Here is a 21,171-nt window from a genome sequence, read left to right as displayed (position 1 = left end):
AAACAACACTTGTATTCTTGTAAAAGCCTTCTGTTTGTCATGTTTTTGTAAATTGTAAAACTGTATATACTTGCTTCTGTGCATGTTTATCAATTTCTTCATTATTGTAACAACTTTTGTTCATCAGTATTTCTTGTTTTGAATGTTTTCACCTAGTGTAACAACTATTGATCATAATCAAGGAGCTTTTCTCCCTAGGCCTCCACTGAAAAAGGACTTGTGCCCAGTCAGACTTTCCCGGTAATCAAATGTAAAATAAATAATATGTTTTATACAAATACTAATAAGAACAGAATAGCTGTACTTACTGATTTTCCCCTTTTAGTGTCCTTTTAAATATTAGGGCGGCCACGGTGGTGCAGTGGTTAGCATTGCCGCCTCACAGCAAGAGGTTCTCCGGTTCGATCCTCGGCTGGGGTGCCTTCTGTGCGGAGTCTGTATGTCCTCCCTGTGGTCGCGTGGGTTTCCTCCAGGTGCTCAGTCCTCCCACATCCCAAAGACATGCTGCAGGTGGATTGGACACTCTAAATTGGCCCTAGGTGTGTGTGTGAGTGTGCCTTCTGTGGAAGGTTGGGCGCCGGGCTGGCAACTCGACACCGTAAAACTCCACTGCCATTCAATGTGCGGACAAGGTGATCCGCTGTGGCGACCCCTAACCGGGAAAAGCCGAAAGAAGAAGAAGAAGAAGTGCCCTTTTAAATATTAATGACATAAAGTGGGGTGTATGTTTTACAATCTCCTCACAAGTTTAACAAAGTCATCAAAAGTCCAGTCTTTTACAGCCACCTTTTTCTTGCAAAGACATATTTCACAAATTTGACCCATGCTTTATAGTCTCCCATTTATTCACAGATTTCAATGTTGCTGGTGTTTTTCCTTTTCATCTCTATCTCTCAACACCAGACTCTGGCTCAAATCAAAGTTACTCCTGATTATTCTAGTTAACTCATGTGCTTTTTGCTGTCTCTCAAACATTTTCCTTTGGAACATTGGAAACAGTTTCACTGGCAAAGTCTGTCTATGAACGTTACTGTCAGAAGAATGAGAGGCAAATTATTTTTCTGTTTTCTGGCTCATGTTTTGTTAGATCGACTTTTTTATTTCCTCCTTAGCCTGTTGTACATCAAAAAATGTCTTTGATCTTCCAGGAAAAAAATAATCTGAAGACACGTACATACAGCGGTTTGAATCTCACACCTGCACCTTGACATTCTCTGATTGCTGGGATAAACTTGTGTCTCTTCTGCCTAGTGTACAGTGAATAATCATTTACAACAGACACTCTGCTGTTTCCAGTTTTAAATACTTTTCCCTTCTTCCACAATTTTGTCAGGATCAGCTCTTTCTGCTGGTATAATTGCATCTTTAGTAATTAATAAAGGTCTTGGCTGCTTTTTCATAGCCAGGTTTGGGGTACACACTTGAAATGCCCTTTCAGTTAACAAATACTGCTGTAGAACACCAGTCCAATTGCTTATTTGTGCTTTCTAAAATTAATTTTGTCTGTTCGTTATAGTTTCTCTGGTACAGCAGAAAGTCTCAGGTTTTCTCTGTGTGCTTTGTCTTCCAACTCCACTATTTTTCTTTTATTTTGAAACAGCTCTTCCTGAGAAGCTTCATGCTCTGCTAACTTTTTTCATGTCATTCTCTGATTTTTTTGAAGATTTATCAGTTCATCTGAAGAACTAGTTAAAGCTTCTTCCATTTTTCCACCTTTTTCTTATTTCAGTGATATATCACTTCAGTGTTTCATTTATTTTAATCCTCTGAGTACATGTGACTTGTTTTTCCTCTAAAGTAATGGAAGCCATCTCTTGAATGCAAGCTAAAACATGAACTGCTTTTTGATGAACAGCTGAAGAATCATTTCCAAACAGTGTTGTCTCTTCACCCTTTCTGGTTGATTTTCCTTCAGATTTTCTATCTCAGTCACTAAATTTTGAATGGTGATGTTTATTTTCCTTTGGAAGTTTTAACACATAACTAGCTTTTAAATAGTATGTTACTAAATTACAGGCTCAGGCTGGGGTGCCTTCTGTGTGGAGTCTGCATGTCCTCCCTGTGTTCATGTGGGTTTTCTCTGGGTGCTCCGGTTTCCTCTCACGTTAAAAAGACATGCATCTGGAGCATTTCTCCCCAGGCCTCCGCTGAAAAGTGGTTTCATTCCAAGTCAGACTTTCCCTGCAAACATGTTAAATAAATAAAATAAAAATATATCTGTCTGTCTATCTATCTGTATAGATACAAAGACAACACACACACAGCACACAGAAAGCACTCTGCTTAGTCACTTTTAGAATCATGGAACACTCCACCGTTATAGGAAACTTTAATGTTTTTTCTTTTCCTTTTCATAGTGACTTATGAAATGTGAACCTTGTATATTGAAATGTAACATTGTTATTATGCATCTTGCACTCATACTGTGATTTCAACTACATACTTTTATATGTTTCTTTTCTTTTCTGGCCATAAGTTCACAACAGTGCTATTTCTTTTGAACATCTCACAAGTGGTTATTGTCATTTCTCTTTATACTCACCTAAACGCATTTTAGACCCAATTTACATTTTCCTTTCACTGTACAATGTATGTTCTACGAGATTAGGCTGTATCAGGCTATAGAGCTTTGTTAATCAACCAACTGTATATTTTGGTTGCATGACCTATATATAAATAACTTCTGTTCTTAGGTCATATAAGAAGCACTTAGAAATCAGCTTTGACCTCTGGCCACAGACAAGCAATTCTGTGACCCAAAAATGCAATTTGTTTGGGGGAAAAACTGCCAAGATTTGAAAAATATCATCTATAAATTGTATGTTAGTGCTACATATAACTTGAAACATTTAATTTCAGCAGCAGCATTGACAAGTGCATATTAATTATAGGTAAGCTATACAAATGAGATGTTCATATGTTTACATCACGTCTTTCATTATATTCAGCCTCACAGCTGTTGGCATGGGACCGTCTGGAATGAAATCATTGTCAAAGGCCCTTCAGAACACACACTGTAAAATGAAGACACTGTGGTAAGTCACTGCTATTTAGTCACACGTACCATAGACAGGTAATATAATTCTGGCCAACAAGGAATAAATTTATTTTCTGAAGGTAATGATCACTGGTAACATTAGGCCTTTTTTTTAGTTTAAAATGTAGGTGTGATGCTACAATTGCTAAAGTATAGAAAATGCATCATAGTTGATTTTTATTATTTGATATTATGGAGCATATCTTTCAGCTGTTATAATTTTATGCAGTGCTAGAATATTTAAATTCACCCTCCTCAAATGTTTAATGAACTTCTTAACAATGTTATTTTTATTTCTGGCACATAAACTACAATATCATATGGTTAATGTGACAGGAATAGTCCTTATCGTTATATGTGTAGGTAATAATTATTTTAACATCTATAGTTATGACTTAACACTGTAATAACATATAATAAATTAGCCTTAATATTGGTTATGATACATCACATTTATTATTTTACTTTGTTGACATATTCAGCATTTTGCTCAGCTGTAGTTCCACTGGATGGAACAGGAATTCTAAAAGGATGTTTTTGGAGGATTTTCTGAATCATGGCAAATCTGTTACTCTAGACATGATTACAGAATTCAACACAGAAATGACTGAAATGTTTCCTTTCTAATTTGTCAGTTGTAGTAGGAAATCTGAAACGGGTGAAAGAAGGGTAAAATTACATTTTTCCCCAAACTGCAGACAGTGTTCATGGAGTTGGCAGTATGCAATAAAAAGTCTGTACAAGTGGGACTAAAAACAGTACTGGTGTTGGCATGAAGTGTTACAACCTCTATGTGTACAACTGAAAAAAATATTGCTTTTGGCAACATTTTTCCAATGAAATATTCTTACATCTTTTGTGGTTCAGTTTTCTGACCACAAAGCATGCAGAGTTCTGTACAGATGCATGTGTGTTTATTTGTATGTTGCATGTAAGTATGAAAACACAAACGCACATACATATATATGTGTGTGTGTGTGTGTGTGTGTACTGTATTAAACACTGATATACAAAAACATCAGTACACATTATATCAATGCCAGTATACCAACAACACTCTTACCAAAATGCAACAACTGCAAAAGGAAATTGAGCAGACTTTTTTGCAATGGGTGAACCAAAAAGAAAGAAATCACAAACTACTCGATGCATTCTGCATGGTGGTATCCTGCTCACCCTTACTCATGTTTCTTATCCGTAACATTAACCCTACCCTTGCCCCTAACCCCAGCCCTACACATTAGATTGCTGAAAACCCTTTCCCTAGAAGAATCACTAAATAAAACAAACACACATTTTGCATACAGCAATACACATGCACATTACAAAATCTGTCCCCTTTCCTAGCCTTACTCTAATCCTAACCCACAAACAGCTGCACAGAAACTCTCTCTCTCAATACCAGAACTTTCTGTATGCCAGAAAGTTTCAATATTACCATCAACTCCCACTAATACTAGCTGCATGCAGATCTCTTCTGTTAAAACAACATTCAATATTGCTCCATTCATTTAATCCTGCATGCAACAGAGTGCTTTTTACAACTTCCTACACCACAAAAGCATCCGCTGGCAACCTGGCCATTCAACAGACTTTAATATGTAACCATATATGTATATTGAGCATATTATAAGATAAATGTAAATATACACATATATATGTGTGTGTGTGTGTGTGTGTGTGTGTGTGTGTGTGTGTGTGTGTGTGTGTGTGTGTGTGCATATGTGAGTGTTAGTAAATGCATCTTACGAATACTTTTCTGAGAATTTCATGAGCAAAGCAGATACACACACACACACACACAAGCACACACAGTTGTGTTTAATTTGTCCATAAAATTCCCAAAAAAATCATAAAATGATGCATTTATTAAGATGCTTATAACACTTATGTATACGATTCATTAACTGCCAAAAATGCAATTGCCCCTTTCAAGGGGTGACCTAGGGGCACTGTCTGATTTAGTGACTTGCTCGGAGTCACACAATAAGCAAATGAATGTGGAAGGAATTCACCACTGTACCAGTTAAGCTGCTAATTATCAGCTTAGCCTTAGACCTGGGAGTTGGGAGTGTGGCCTAATGGTTGAGGTGTTTGCCTTACAAACACAAGGTGCAGGGTTTGAGTCTCACAAGGGATAATTGGCTAGGCTTAAAATGGCTCACAAGGGCAGTTAGCCTAGTACTAATCTATGAACCTATGAACCTTTAGTTCTCTGCATTAACTGCCAGAGGAGTTTAATGCTAGTTTTCCTTAATATGCAGTCCTTACACTACGTCAAGAAACAACTTGACAAAGTTCCATTTGGTGGTGTTTAATTTCCCAGTGCATAGGAAATCATTGCTGGTTTATAATTAAAAATCACAACAGCAGGGAGTTCCTTTTTCTTACAAGTTTCTCATCTTCACGGTTGTACAACTGTGATCTGGTATGCTGTGTTGAACTGGTGTGCTGTGTGTGTATATATGGGGGGGTGTGAGGTAAGCCCACCCAACTGAAAAAACACTTTTGTTTTTTTCATCATATTTTTTTTTTTTCTTGAGTTAAAATCAATAAATTAAGCTTTCGTTGACTTGGGGCCCTGAGACATAGGTAAAGATCCCCATATGTGCCATTTCTTAGAAGCCTGCATATACTTCAGATTGTCATTATCTGCATACTCAGAAATCTCTGTGATTTCACAAAAAAATTGCCCTACTTTTGTTCACAAACTTGCTTACATACTTCTACTGCAGTGTCTCTTAAAGGAAGAACCATTTAATATGTAAATGTAATGTTTGTCTGTTAAATTTGAATTCTGAAACTGATGGTAAATGCAAGATACAACTGAGTTTGTTAAAAAAAGAAAAAAAAACAGCTGAAGTGCCATTAGAAGAAGGAGGATTGGATTTGGTATAATGGGTTGGGGGTTGGTTCAGTGGTTAAGTGCACACTTCACTGTCACAATGTCCTGGGTTTGATTCTCAGTCTTGAAAAGGAAATAGGCTAGGCTTAAAATGTGCCACAAGTGCATCTAGCCTCATACCTGAACCTATGAAATGTTCAAAAGTACTCAAGTCAAACCGTTCATATGTTCAGCTTTGCTAGAGTGAACTCAGTAGGCAAAACACTTTGTGACTTTTTTTTTTGAACCCCAAAAAAATCCAAACTCCTACTTTTCTCTACAAAACCACCAGACATAGACTTTAAAACTTTTTCACCCAAGACAGAGATTTAACTAGTGAATGCATCAAAACTATTAGGTATAGCTATCAACAGTAGGCTCACTTTTGAACAACATATTCTTAACACAGTAAAGCAAACCTGTTTTAAACTATGTCAACTTTACCATCATAAACTTTAGCTTGACAAAGACACCACAGTAAAACTGGCCAACACTCTACTTATTCCCCCTCTTCTCCACGGAAGTCCTATTTTCACCAATTGCCATTCAACCCTTTATAATAAGCTTCAAGCATGTTACTATAAAATAGCTAAATTTGCCTCTGGCATGTTCATCTACACACATCATTGCCAAGTTATTTCTCAACTCATTTGGCTTGAATTACCCCACTACCTACATTACACTCAATTTACACTTGCCCACAACTTATTTAAACCAAATAACTTCCCTGCACTCCATTCTTTTCTTCAAGCATGCACTCCAACCCACATGCTTAGATCCACTAATAAATATGTCTTAATTGTATCCAAACCTAATAAAAGAGATGGTGAGTGTCTGTTCTCCCATAGCATTGCCAAGCTATAGAATGCCATTCCCTTACACATCACGCAATTTGTCTCACTAAAAGCCTTTAAATCTGCTCTAAAAGAAAACATTATCTGAACAACCCCACCCTGCTTTTGTACAACAAAATTCAAGCCACCATAACCTTTTCTACCCCTCTCTATATATAATTTCTACTACTACTTCAAATACAATCCTTATCAGATGGCTAAGAAATGTGTATTTTACGTTTGCCTTTTGCTGATTGCACCTCTACCATTTTTTTTTTTTTTTTTGCTTTCTGTTTCCAATATCTAAAATGCCTTTACTGTGATTGTTATATTTTATCAGGTTTATTACTATAATGAGTGACCTTTTATTATATTGAAAATGTCTATATTTTTGTGATTATCATATATCATCACTTTTTTTCATTGTAATTGATGTTTCTTGCTATACTAAAGTGTTTGTGGACCTTTTCTCCCCAGGCCTCCATTGAAAATGGGTTCTTGACCCAATCGACTTTCCCAATCAATGTGTCAATAAATAAATAAATAATAATAATTAATAAATAAAAAATAAATGACACAAAGAGATAAATCCCTGACTGTGACCAAGTTGGCATGGGCTTGCTTAGAAAGCCAGGTTCTGGAGAGCTTAACAAGGGTGGGTAGGAATGTAGCACCAGTGCTTGCTCACCCATTCTAGGGGGTGAAAATTAGCCATCTCCTGTAGGGATGGCATATATGAAGAAAGACAAGCTTGTGTAAAAGTCTTCATCACATGTGTGAAGAAATGCCCAACCAGACAGAGGAAGACATATCAGGATCTCACATCTGTGACTGTTTACTTTAGCCAAAGGGTGGGTGAGGAGGGACATAGGGCTAGAAAATGGAAAAAATCCCATATGACTTCCTGTATGACAGCAGAGCCACAACTGGTCCTAGCCTCAGTGATGGGGAACAAATGGATGTGGCTGTAGAGGTAATGTTTGAGAGGCAGCAGTGCAACAAAAAGTACCTGATAAAGTTAATAATTCCCGAAATTTCTTCTGAATCTGGGATTTGATTTCACTTTGCTTGCCTCTTCCTACATTATCACTCCTTGTTCCTTGTAATGATTGCTCCCATTTATGGAAAGGGTGTTCTGAGTCTCTCCATCCTACATAATTGGTTACTTATTTCATGGATTCCTAATCATGCTTGTTTGTAACTGATAAATGTCAGCAGTTAGTAGCTATGTTGTTGGTGTGATAAACTATCCTGAGATCCTAACAGAGGATGTGATAAAATTATTGTATTTACATGCTTAACAAGTAAATAACTAAATAAATAAATACTTTTGAACTGTTTTTTTCAGTTGTCATAGGAGTCAAGACTTGTCATAATCACAGTTCCATCACTTATTAAAAGTTATAGTGTGAGGTGTCCTTTGTGTTTTATAGTGACCTATGGAAGACACTTCATAAAGTTACTAGCTAGTGAAGTTACATCACACAGGGCTCAGTGTCTAATTGTTTATCTTTTTTATCATTTTTATTTAGGTTAGGTGGTAACACCATTGAAGATTCAGGAATAAAGTCTCTGTCAAAGGCCCTGAAGAGCTCATATTGTAAACTTGAGATTACTGAGTAAGTAAAACATCTGACTTTATGGAGTTAAACAAGTGAACTGCAGTATACATATATAGATATATATATATATATATCCGCGGTGGTGGTGCTGCGGTAGCGTTGTCGCCTCACAGTAAGACGCTGTCTGGTTCGATTCTCAGCTAGAGCGTCTTCTGCGTGGAGACATGCGTGAATGGGCGTACCTTCGTTGAAGGCTGTGCGTCAGGCCTGGCAAGCCAGTACGTAAAAATCAACTGCCAATTACTAGCGGACCGGAGTCCCGCTGTGGCGACCCCTAACCAGAAAAAGCCGAAAGACACAAACAAACATGTATAGATATAGATTTTTTTTTTAGTCTGACTTTATGGAGTTAAACAAATATGCCAACGTATATTTAGTTATTTATTTGCTTGCCTTTGATTACTAGAAAAGACTGACTAGTCAAGGCACTTTTTCACTCAACACTCAGGGAGAAAAGCTCCACATTGCATAATTTTCATAAGCAATTAGCATGAGCCAACAATAAAAATATACTACATAACACTGGGCTATATATAGTTTAAGAGTTAACCAATTTAAGTACATTATACAGTATTTATACCATGCTAGAATTACACATATCTAAAACAATCAGCATTGTTTCGTAGGTACATAAGTAAGTACTAGGCCAGCTGCCCTTGTGGGCCATTTTAAGCCTAGCCAGTTTCTCTTTTGGTGCTTAAATTAATCTATCTCATGTAGTGTTAGTTTGGCCTTACCCATGCTATGGTTAATAATTATATATTTCCATAGTGTGAATAACTGGGATCATAACATAGGTAATTCGAGGAGACACGTGCATGTGATAAAGCATTTAAGAGCTGTCTCTGTCCATTAGTAGTAGTATGGGGCAGTCCTGGAATACATTTTCTATTACCCATATCTAGGTCCGAGTTGCACTTGGATGTGGAAATGGATGAGCTTTGTTTTATGTGGATGTAGAATCAGTTCTAGAGCAGTAGTATTCTCAGAAAGATATACCTGCCTCTCCAAACCATTCTGTTGATTTTGTAGAAGAGGTTTAGTTGCTTGGATCAAGTATTTATTATGCTGTTTGACTTGCTGATGTGTACTATGTTCATCAGTAGGGGGTCAGGGATGGCTTATTTATCAGACACAGATCATCTCTTAACAGTTTGTAGTATACCAAGTATAGCGACAGGGCTTTGAAACAGTCCATGTAGACTATTTGTTTAGGCCTTGTATACATTTAATAAGCTATCTCTGTAGACATTCCAGTTTTTGCATGTGTTTGGATAGATACGTACCAAAAAGGGCATTATATTCAATGACTGATCTATTGAGGGCTGAGTAAAGGTGAACAATGATGTCTCTAGATTTAGTCACAATCCCTTTGTTCATAAGCTCATAAGCTGCACAATACAGAAGGATGTTTTTTATGACAATGGACACATTATTCAAAAATTAGGTCACTGTCAACATAAGTTCGCAAATCCAGAACACTTGGGTCAACTCTTGTGGGTGTATTGTCAGTTTGTTAGTTCCCCATGGTAGGTAGCTTCCCAAAGGATATAATAATGCATTTTCTGGCATTTAGTTTCAGTCCATGATTCTAGCACAAGTTATTTGTTTGGGACAAACCTTCCTGTAGGATAACTAAGTAATTTGGGGATTTAATAACTGCTCCTAGCTTGCAGTCATCTGTAAACTTAACCATCCTGATCTTTTTGTTATTGGCTTTTACTTCAGAGAGGTAGATGCCAAGTAGTAGAGTACCGCCACAGAAACCTGGGGGACTCTACTGGTGACTGGTCTCTTTGTAGAAGTAGTTGCCTCTATTTTGATGTCCTACATTGTATCTGTGAGACAGTTTGCAATTCATTGGGTGATATAGGGGTTTATTCCCAGATTATTTAGCATTTCTACTATGCTGGAGTGGAGGATTGTTCATAGGTTCATAGATTAGTACTAGACTAACTGTCCTTGTGGGCCATTTTAAGCCTAGCCAATTACCACATGTGGGAATCAAACCCTGCACCTTGTGTTTGTAAGGTTAACACCTTAACCATTATGCCAACCTCCCACCTTGTTGAAAGCCTTGACCAGGTTAAGGTATGCGGTGTGTTCCATTTTACTTTCATCCATTGTTTCGGTGACTTTTTCCAAGAAATCCTTCAGGGCGAGTAAGCATGTCCTGCCCTTGACAAGTCCAAACTGAGATTGATCGAGTTTTTGGAGGTTCCCAATATCATTACTGATTATTTCCATGATAAGCCTTTCCATGGCTTTTCCTATGAGGCTGGTCAGACTTATGGGTGTGTAGTTGCCTAGATCTATGGAAGGTCCTCCTTCATGGAGGGGAATGGCTGTTGCTGTACTCTATTTGTTTGTTACAAAACCTGTATGGAGGCTGAACGTGAACAGTGTTGTTAGGGAGTTGGTTAAGTCATGCTTCATACTATTTAAGATGTATCCAGGGATATAGTCAGGGCCCATTGATGTAGAACTTTTTAACTGTTGACAGCACTTTCAAGACTTGGCCCTGTCTGATAGCTGGAGGTAAGTTATTTTCAGGTATATCTTGTTGGGTAGATAATATGTAAAGTCACACTGAAATTTTAGTATGTAGGCCGCAGATGAGGCATATTTCTGTTTTGCCCAACCTTTAACTCTTTTTTATTTTTTTAAACAAGAAATGTCTTTATTGAATTATCATGTATGACAGAGGCAAACTTAAAATAAACCATCCCAACACAATCTCATTTGCAAGCATTACATATTACAAACCATGCCGATACAACTGTAGCTGCAAACATTATACATCACTTTTAATATATCCAGTCATTGTCAGTCGGCCATTACGTAGCTCATTCAGATCCTACCTTCTTTTAAACCTTGTTCCTCCTCTGCATGTATTGACCCCACACATCCCATTATCCCTATATAATTTGCTCCTACCCTTTTCTAAATATCACAATTCCAGTTGTTTTATCTCTGTTACTATATTTGCTACTTCTAGTAAAGTTGGATTAGACTTTTATTTTCATTTTCTAATAATTGCTTTTTTGGCAGCCATCATAATTAGACTCACTATGTCTGGGGAATTCCAATTCTGTTTTATACCTCAAAAAAATAATTTCCGTAGTTACACCAGTTTGCTTTGCCAGCATTTCCAACAGCAGTCTGCAGGGAATCTTTAAAGTCTGCCAACTCATTATACTCCCAGAAAACATGTTCCCAGTTACAGCTTTCTTCCCAATTACACCTCCAACATTTGCTGTCTACCTTAGGAAAAATTCTTTGCAGTCTACTTGGGGTATAAAAATGCCCATTTAAATACTTCCAAGCAAAGATCCAAAATCTTCTAGATTTTGTTGCATGTTTGGGAGACATACATATATCCCCCCATTGTTTCTTTGTGGATTGCTTATCCAATTTCTCTTCCCAATCCTTTCTAACCTCCTCTGATTGATTCTTATAGTTATCATGCAATATGTAATATTCTCTACTAATTATTCCTTTTTAATGTCCTATTCTCAACCTTTAATTCTGTTGTGCCATGTAAACAGGTAACAAGGTGTTAGGATTTTATGATACTTGGGAGTTAGTAATGATACTAATACAAGGGTAGAGCATCACTCAATTCTTCTACTTACTTTTGGCTTGCTGGGACTGTATTTTATCACTAACTGTGGACATGCATGTTGCCAGCTGTGAGCCTAAAGAGTGAAATTGATAAGAGTTATCTATCAGCAAGTGGTGAACTATGGTTTGTCATGGAACCACTAAGCTAGTCAGTTCTTTTTTAATCTCTGGTTTCCCTCCTCCCTATCATACTGTAACATAAAATATAGGTGCATCGTCATGAAAGTGTAATGTAGCAGGTCATTAATAATTAGAAAGTGTCAGCATTAATAATCACCCATCTGACAGACTTCTTTAAGCACATAATATCCTCTTCATAGGACACTGCATATGTCATAAATACATAGTCCTCAACAGGAAGAGAGGGTACCACTTACCTCATTTCTTTTTCACCACCACTGTTGGAATCAAGGACTGTGTGTTAGCCTCATTTTGTTGTTGCTGTTGTTTTTAATAGCAAATCAAGTTAATTTGTCAATACCAGAATATTACACACTAGAGAGAGGACTTAAGAACTGTTGTACCTTGTAATTGTGGCTAGAAAATTCCTTAGCAAATCAGGTACCTTGTCTGTCTTCTTTGTTTAGGATAAGATCACAATCCCATCATGTGACATGCACTGACTTTTTACCTTCTTTGTGTAAATCAATGAAGCCTTGTGGTGATATCTGCTGATGTAGGTATGTACTTATGTAGCATAAGTCAAGAGGGCCCAGTGGGATCTATTTAAAGCTATGAACTTATAATAAAAATATCAGAAATAAAAACTAAGAAATTAAATAGATACGTGCTATACCATGCAAATCATGCAGACAATATCATAATATATATTAACAAATAATTATCAAGACAAAGAACTGTACTCTACACTTATTAGCATTATTATATGTTAACTGATACACATTAAATAAATACTGTTTATTTTTTAAATGTCTGAAGACTGTACTTGAAGAGATAGGTCCCAAGGTAATGCTTAAATCACTGGAGGTTGACCAAGATTTAAAGGGCAGTGGACAGCATGTATGCTTGTTTACTGTTATCCACTGGAGTGGTACATGCTCTAATTGTGTCTTCTCACTGTGCTCACAAATGGGTCTATATTAGAACACCAAACATTCAAAATGTCGAGTGTTCTAATATCGAACCCTAGCAATCGAAAATTCAAAACATCGGACACTCAGAACAGCAAATTTTTTCCTAGGGAAAAAATTTGCTGTTCCAAAACACATACACACAACACAAGCACACCAAACAAACAGCAATCCACACACATACACCTAAACTCTTACACCTAACCCTACACTAAACTATACATACACCACTAATTATCCACTTACCTTAACCCAAACCCTAACACTAAGGTCCGTCACTATCGCACAGTCACCTCACCTGCGCCCTAACCCTAACTCACCTACCCCGCCCTAACCCTCACATCCACACAATCCCACACTTACCTGACCCGCGCCCTAACCTTAACTCACCTAACCCGCCCTAACCCTCACGTCCACACAATCGCACACGTACCTGAACCCGACCCGTGACTTTCCACCAGAGCGCTGAAAATACCAAAGCAACAGAAACGGACAACCGAATTCTTTCCCTAGGAAAAAATTTGGTTTTCTGTTTCTTCGATATTTTCAGGGTTCGCTGAAAACGGGTTGATATTAGAACACCCGACATTTTGAATGTTCGGTGTTCTAATATAGACCCTCACAAATGAAATTAAGGTATTTATTGCTCAGCAGTTGCATTTCCTTCATTCATGTCTTACTTCAAATGTTATTATTTTTACTATCTGAATAGTGCTGTTTCTAAAGTCTGAATAAATGTGATTGCAGTAGACAAGGGTGGCCTAATGGTTAAGGTGTTTGCCTTATAAACACAAGGTCTGGGGTTTGAGTCTCACAAGGGATAATTGGCTAGGCTTAAAATGGCTTGCAAGGGCAGTTAGCTTAGTACTAATCTATGAACCTATGAACAGTTTCACTTAAAATGCTTGCTTTATCTTGGGCCTGATCACAAGTTTGAAGATTGTCAGCACTGTAAAAACTTCAGACAGGTCATCACAATGAGAAAACAGGAAGCTCTGCCTCCATCTTTAAATTAAAAGATACTGAAGTCATCTGAGAAGTCCACAGAAAGAAATTTAAGGTTCAACCAGAGGCAAATCTTTCAGGAAGCAACAAAAACACTATGAACAGTGGAATCACAAATGAACTTTAAAAGTAAATGTTAAGCACTTTTATCTTTATTGTAAAGTACTTCATTATCAGAAGGATATAACAGCCAAACACCCAGTTTAAATAGGGTGAGATCAGTGTATCACATGGTAGTATTCAACCCCTCATAAAATAATTTAGAAACTCTGTGCCAGGAACAAAGGGTGGACATTTGATAGATTCCTTTTTTAGTTTTTTATTAGTTAATTCTTGAAAAAAGTCAATATATTTTCATTAAAATTCCATTAATACATTAAACATGCTCATATATATTTTTACAAATAATATATATATATATATATATATATATATATATATATATATATATATCAATTATCTTAAATCACAACTATTTTTCTATAAAATAAATTGACTAAAACTATTCACAGTTTATACACATTTTCCTTAACAATATTATTTTTCTTAATAATTCCATTGTTTTATTATTATTTCAAAGACAAGTAAATAATGTTATTTAAGTTAGTTCTAAGTCATCATTATCATAGATCTTTAAAAGAGATAAAACTTTTGGCCAGAATTTAAAAATTAAAATGTGCTGTACACTTTTATTAGTTATAGTATTGATTTCAACACATTTAGGTTTTATTTTTTTAACAAATGTTATTATTGTCTTGGCTATGACTAATATAAACCAAAGAAGAGGATACTGGCTATTAAATATGTATTCCAATGAAATAATATTTCATTAACTCATATGTTTAATTTAGCTAAATTATGATTTAACATTCCATTGGATTATATTAGCCATAGCCAAAATGATAATAGCTAAAAACTGGTTGAAAAAAGTAAAATCTCTGCATAGAGCATTTTATACTTCAGATAAATTGACCAACATAAAGAAATAAAGTATTCTTTTATCATTAGTCAGAATCTTTTTTTCAATATTATTAAGTAAAAGAATATTTAACAATCTTATTCCAGTCTGCTTTGAGATTTCTTTCACATCTCTAATATATACAGTTGCTGCTTCATTTCTTTATTTTGGCCAATTTATCTGGAGTATAGAAATCTCGATGCTGAAAATTCCAAGTGTATATTTTGTACTGAGAGATTGCTTTGAAGGTTCAGTCATGGACCTTCGGGTAAGTCCAAGCTAGTCTTGCCTCCTGCCAAGGTGAACTATAAAAGGTTATCCTAAGATATCCTTAGTACTTTGAGAGAAAATATGTAGACTCTTATCAAGATTACTTAATGCAGTCTTATGTAGGTTAAAGGACAACAACGGGATTCTGTTATTAAATGCTCAACTTCTCTGTCCCTTTTCTCCCTATTTACTGTCCGTGAAATGAATAAACAAAAACACAGCATTGAAAATATTTTAAATTGACTGTTCTTCTCCACTAGAACAGTACCTTACTGTACTGTGGTGGTTTCACTTTCAAAAAACTTTTATCCCACTGGGAAAAGCTTGCTGCAGTCTTCAATTCATTGATGTCATCAAGGCCACTGCATACAGATAGTTTTCTGGCCAGTTCCCTCCCCAAACTGACATCATTATGATCATCCTAAAAAGCCACCCATGCTGTGATGTCACAGCTCCCTGGTTCTTTCCCTACCCATACAGAAAGTAAATGCTAGAACAAGGAAACAGTACATGAGTCAAGTCTCCTGCTGTGCACTGTTAATTATAGCAGGTAACAGCTTAAATTACCTGTAGCACTTCAACAGCTAGGGAAGTAAGGTGTGAAGGGGGATGGGAGATGAGTCAAAGTAGTACAATTCAGGATTCACAAAAAATGTAGTTTAACCATTCTAAACAGAAGCAGCAGTAAAAAGCACTTTGAAAGTCTGTTATATGGCATTTGCACTGTTTGTTTTAAGTAGTCATTGAACGGCATGAAATGTTACTTAAAACGAACTGACTGAAAGACAGCAGTGTATGCATGTAAAATAAATGCAGTGACAAGAGCTTTGGGAAGAAAGAGGCCTGTGTGATGTAATTTTTTTCAGGCAAGCACTGTATTGTGGGATACCTAGAGGCAGACTAAACAATCAGAATTACCTCAAAATGCCAGACCCCATGTGGTCAGACTCAAAAATTACATATAAAAATATTTAAAAACCTGTACATACTCCCAGAGTGGTGTTAAAATGTAAGAAGCATCAAACCATGATCAAATAAACGGGTTGCTATCGCAAAATTGAACATTAAGAATGCTGAATACTGGAAGGTCAAACATGGTTGTTCGAAAGGTGAGAATGTCGAAATCGCGGACAGACGAATTCTTTCCCAGGGAAAGAATTTAGTTGGCCGTTTCTGCGGCTTTGGCATTTTCTGACCGGGTCAAGGTAAGTGTACAAATGGGTAGTGACGGACTTTAGGGTTAGGGCGCGGGTCAGGTAAGTGTGCGATAGTGACGGACTTTAGATTTAGGGCGCGAGTCAGGTAAGTGTGCGATAGTGATGGACTTTAGGGTTAGGGCGTGGGTCAGGTAAGTGTGTGGTAGTGACGGACTTTAGGGTTAGGGCTGGGTTAAGGGTAGTGCATAGATAGTGGTGTATGTTAGGTTTAGTGTAGGTTTTGAAGGTGTTTGGTGTGATTTTGTTATGTGTGTATTTTTCGGAACAGTGAATTTTTTTCCCTGGGAAAAACATTCACTGTTTTGAAGTTTCGATGTTATCCAAATTCGATCTTCCAAGTTCGAACTTACAGTGCTGGTGATTGTAGGGTCCATGCCAGGAGAGTGGAAAAAGGGTACCTGACACTATGATACAAGAAGGATTACATTGTGAAGTTAGGAAGTGGTGATGGGAGAAGACAACATGGATAGTTCAAAGACTAGGGTGGCCTAATGGTTAAAGTGTTTGCCTTACAAACACAAGGTGCAGGGTTTGAGTCTCACAAGGGATAATTGGCTAGGCTTAAAATGGCTTTCAAGGGAAGTTAGCCTAGTACTAATCTATGAACCTATGAACTACAAAGAGTACAAAGAGGTATCCAGGAAGGGTAGCTAGACCCCAGGTTTTCTTCTTCACATTATGGTCTGAATGGGCAAAAGAGGGTGATAAAATTATTTTGGGGGAGACTTTAAATTTGTGCTTGAGCCAAAGGGGAGCAGGTACTTTAAGAGAGTAGAGTTTCATAGTAGGGGTCATGCATGGTTGACAGAGTGAATGGAAAAAGATGGATGGACTAATACTTAGAGGGAACACTGAGAGATGGAGAGGCAATTTTCATTCTGGTAAGATGATTGTGGGCAAGCCAGTAGATTGGATTATGCCATGGAAGGAAAGTAGAAAAATTATAAATATTTGAGTATAGTCTAGCTCATTAACACCTACATGGTGTGGAATGTCACACCTCTAGCAGCCTATGCACACATCCTTGCATTTCAGAGCATTTTTTGAAAAATCAACTTCAAATGCATAAGATAAACAAATGTGAATATTTTGTGAACAATAAAAGCTATTAAAACTGTACAAATAGCAATGCTACCAGTAAGAAGTGTTGTTTGTGGTGATAATAGTGCATTCCTAGCATTTCCATGTATACTATAAAATATTATTAATTCACACAAACCCATTTATATTTTTTTCTAAACTTTCACAAATTGTCATATCTCAGAAAATGTCCAACATAGACATACATTGTTAGAACACTTTGGTTAACCTGACATAAGCTTTCACATAACAGCAATAAATTCTTCTCTGAGTACGTTTATTTTGATTTTTATAGAAACATGAAAACATATGCTTTATATAATTAGCAATATAAATAACACTGAATATCTCTCAAGATGTGCAATTTAACATGCAAATATCAAATAGTTTTCTTCAACAATATCTAAGGTTTCACTCGATGCCATTTATCAGTTGTATGTAACTTGTTTTTTGAAATATTAAATATATATGGAATAGGTTCATAGGTAGGTACTAGGCTATCAGCCCTAGGGCCTATGTAACCTAGCCAACAAGTTTCCCTGACTTACGCCACCCAAGAAAGTTATTTTTCTGTGCCACTGTCGAGCAGAGACACAGAAGTGATCCCCGGGGTGTATTTCCTATTTCCCATCCACTCATCAAAATTTTTCTTGAAGAGTGCTAATGAAGAACTTTGCTTGACATAGATGGGTAGCCTGTTCCAGAGTATGGGAAGTCTCTGGGACAGGAATCTATCCCTCCAGCATGTCCTGTTTATTGTGGTGACAAGGTTTAGGTCCCTAGAGCGTGTAGCTCGGAGGGATTGGGATTTCTTTAGGTGTAGCATGTCCATTATTGCTTATTTTCAGAATTACTAACAGACAACTAGCAGTATCTCAAGTACAGTGTGATATAAATGAACATTAACAATGACTTTCCTGTCTCTCACTATGGCATATCACACAACACCCATCAACAGCATGTATATCTCTCAGTTATAAAAGTATAATCACAAATATGAAAATGTGAATAATAAGTGGCAAACCGTGATTCATTTTTCCACTGCAGGACATTCTACCTTAACAGCCTTAGTGTCATTTTGTTAATAAATCCTTGCCCTTTCTAATATTGCCTGTTATTAACTGATAAGTCACATAATTAAAGAAGCCAGATCCAAAAAAAAAAGATCTGGACACTATATGTAGCTATGAGTGTTAACTGGAGGTATACAGAAAAGGTGCCATAGGCATGAGTAAGATATCAGAACATTAAATCATGCAAGGCGCAAGAAGCAGGAATGAGGTGTAGCTGGAGTCCAGGTAAGCAGAAAGCAGATTTTGATATAAAGTAGCTGAAAGAAATAGTGAAACTGATATCCAGTGAGAAGATGGGAGAGAGGAATATGGTAGGGATTGTAGAACTGGGTGGTATTAAGGTGGTCTAGAGGGGGAGGGATTGTGGCGTATAAAGGCTGAAAGTAGCAAAGGCATAAAGCTTTGGTTAGGGTGAAGGAGGAGGAGGAGGAACTTAAAACTGTCATAATGTAGGAAAGTGACAGACAGATGGAGTTCAGAGTTGGCATCTGGTAATGAGGGAGGAGCTATAGGACCTGGAAGAGAGAATGCCAGATGCAAAACTGGGAAAGAAAGGTTCTAGATGGTGGACAAGGGCTGATTAGAACACCAAGCTATTGGTGTGGCACATTAAAGATCAGAGAGTTGTTGATAGCAGTATGTTCTGAAACAAGGGCTCAGTTTATGAGTAATAAAGGGTTTATAGAGATGTTTAGAATTTTTTATGATAATTTGTACAGGGACATGTCTTTGAAGGAGGGTGCATTTTGTCAGTGGGAGGGGCATTACTGGGGAGAGAAGATTTAGAAATACTGCAAAGGACAGCAGGTAAGACAGAGCTAATGGCAGCAGTTTAGAGGGTGAAGTCTGATATGGTGAGAGGGTCAGGGGAGTTCTCTGGGTATTTGTTTAAAATAATCAAGCTGGAGTTGAGTGAGGTTCTGATGGAGTTACTTAATGGAATGATGTAGGACAGTAAGACAATGGATTCAGTGAAAAAAACATGTATATGTAGCTTTGCCAAAGATGAAATGGAATGTGCAAGCCACTTAAGATACCACCTGTGCTGCTGTAGCTCAGCATGTAACTGAAGTGCCTTGGGAAGTGAAGGTTGTGGGTTCAAGTCCCCTAGTTATTGTATACTTTATCAGGCCTAGAGGCCTAATGGATAAGGCATTGTCGTCCTGAGTCAAGGATTGTGGAGTTGAGCTCCACCTGGCATGGTAATATCTTTCTGCCAGTTAGTTCAGAGGATTAAGGCCATGAGCTGTTAACGAGTTGCTTCCTGTTATCTAGGGTTTGATTCCCTCAGCCTTCATTTATCTACTGTGTAAGCTTAAGGAAGTCCTTTGCTTTGGGGTAACTGGGAGATTTTGCTAGGCTCATCAGTGGTCTCATGGACTGCATGCCTGTTAACTAGTTGTGAACCCATGAACCCAATTTCACACTGAAATAGAAGTATGAAACTGTGAGAATGATATAAGAAAGTAGTAGAGGATACAAAAATAGGGTTTGTAAAAGTAAATTTGTCTTTATAGACAATTGATATCTGCTAGTGTGCTTTTGGGCTTGCTCAGAAGTGTATGGACATACCATACCAATAACAGTCTGGCGGTTAGTGCAGATGTCTAAGGCTATGAGCTGCTAACTAGCTGCTTCCTGAAATGCAGCATGGTGGGGTCAGCAGATTATTTGAATTTAGGTGATGTACTGTAAAAGCTGAGCATGAATATATGTTTCACCTATTTTTAATAGGGGAAGAGGATTGCAATGAGCTTTTAGTTATAAAACTCTGTTATGCTTAATATGATGTGGCAGATTCTTGGGGGAGGAAATTTGCTTAATAGAGTAAGGACTCTGTATGTGGACCACTGGATTAGGTTATTTGTTAATGGAGGTTGTCAGAAAGGATAGAATTAAATGAAGGAATCAAACAGGGGTGCCTTTTCTCTCTGACTCTATTTATACTTGCTATGGAGATGTTGGTGCAGAAGAAAACTGGAAGCAAGAAGGGAGGCTAATAGTATAGGTATGCACGTGATGATTGCATGTTATTTCAGGAGAACATATGCATATTGCTACCAGGAGTACTGGAAATATTTATTGCATTTAGGGAGGAGTCAAGTCTGTGCTTCTGTACTTAAAAGTCAGTCATGTTTCCTGTTAAATAGTGGGCAACTGGTATTATCACAAACTCTGAGGGGAGCTAAATATTTATGGGTGAAAGTACATCCATCACTTTGTAAAGCAAAGAAGAACAGGGGTGGTCTAAGAAGAAAGGTTGTGAAGTTATTTGATACGTGGTCAGGCAGGGTGGTCTCACCAAGGGTGGGGATGAGTAGATATAGTGTAGGCTATGGTGTTTCCACTGGTGGTATACTTGTTAAGGCATACCACTACACCACAGGATCGGTATGTAGAAACTATTTAGAAAACATATCATTTGTTTGTCTGGAGGGGGAAGTGTGGGAGGCTATTTGGGGGTAGGTGAACGATTT

General features: G+C 37.3%; 1 protein-coding gene across 1 annotated transcript in view; it reads left to right on the top strand.

The window, feature by feature from the left end:
• The first annotated feature begins 2,953 nt into the window (after nucleotides 1-2,953).
• Nucleotides 2,954-21,171, top strand: part of LOC122791693 (NACHT, LRR and PYD domains-containing protein 3-like) — a 504,613-nt gene continuing 486,395 nt past the window's right edge. The window contains exons 1-2 of the mRNA XM_044059586.1: nucleotides 2,954-3,035; nucleotides 8,287-8,373. Of these exons, the coding sequence (XP_043915521.1) occupies nucleotides 2,965-3,035; nucleotides 8,287-8,373 (158 nt within the window). The 5' untranslated portion in view covers nucleotides 2,954-2,964. The remainder of the gene's footprint in view (nucleotides 3,036-8,286; nucleotides 8,374-21,171) is intronic.

Source organism: Protopterus annectens, chromosome 17.part0 (genome assembly GCF_019279795.1).
Source record: "Protopterus annectens isolate FY-2018-M chromosome 17.part0, PAN1.0, whole genome shotgun sequence".
Lineage (NCBI taxonomy): Eukaryota > Metazoa > Chordata > Ceratodontiformes > Protopteridae > Protopterus > Protopterus annectens.
This window is presented reverse-complemented; position numbering and strand designations above follow the sequence as displayed.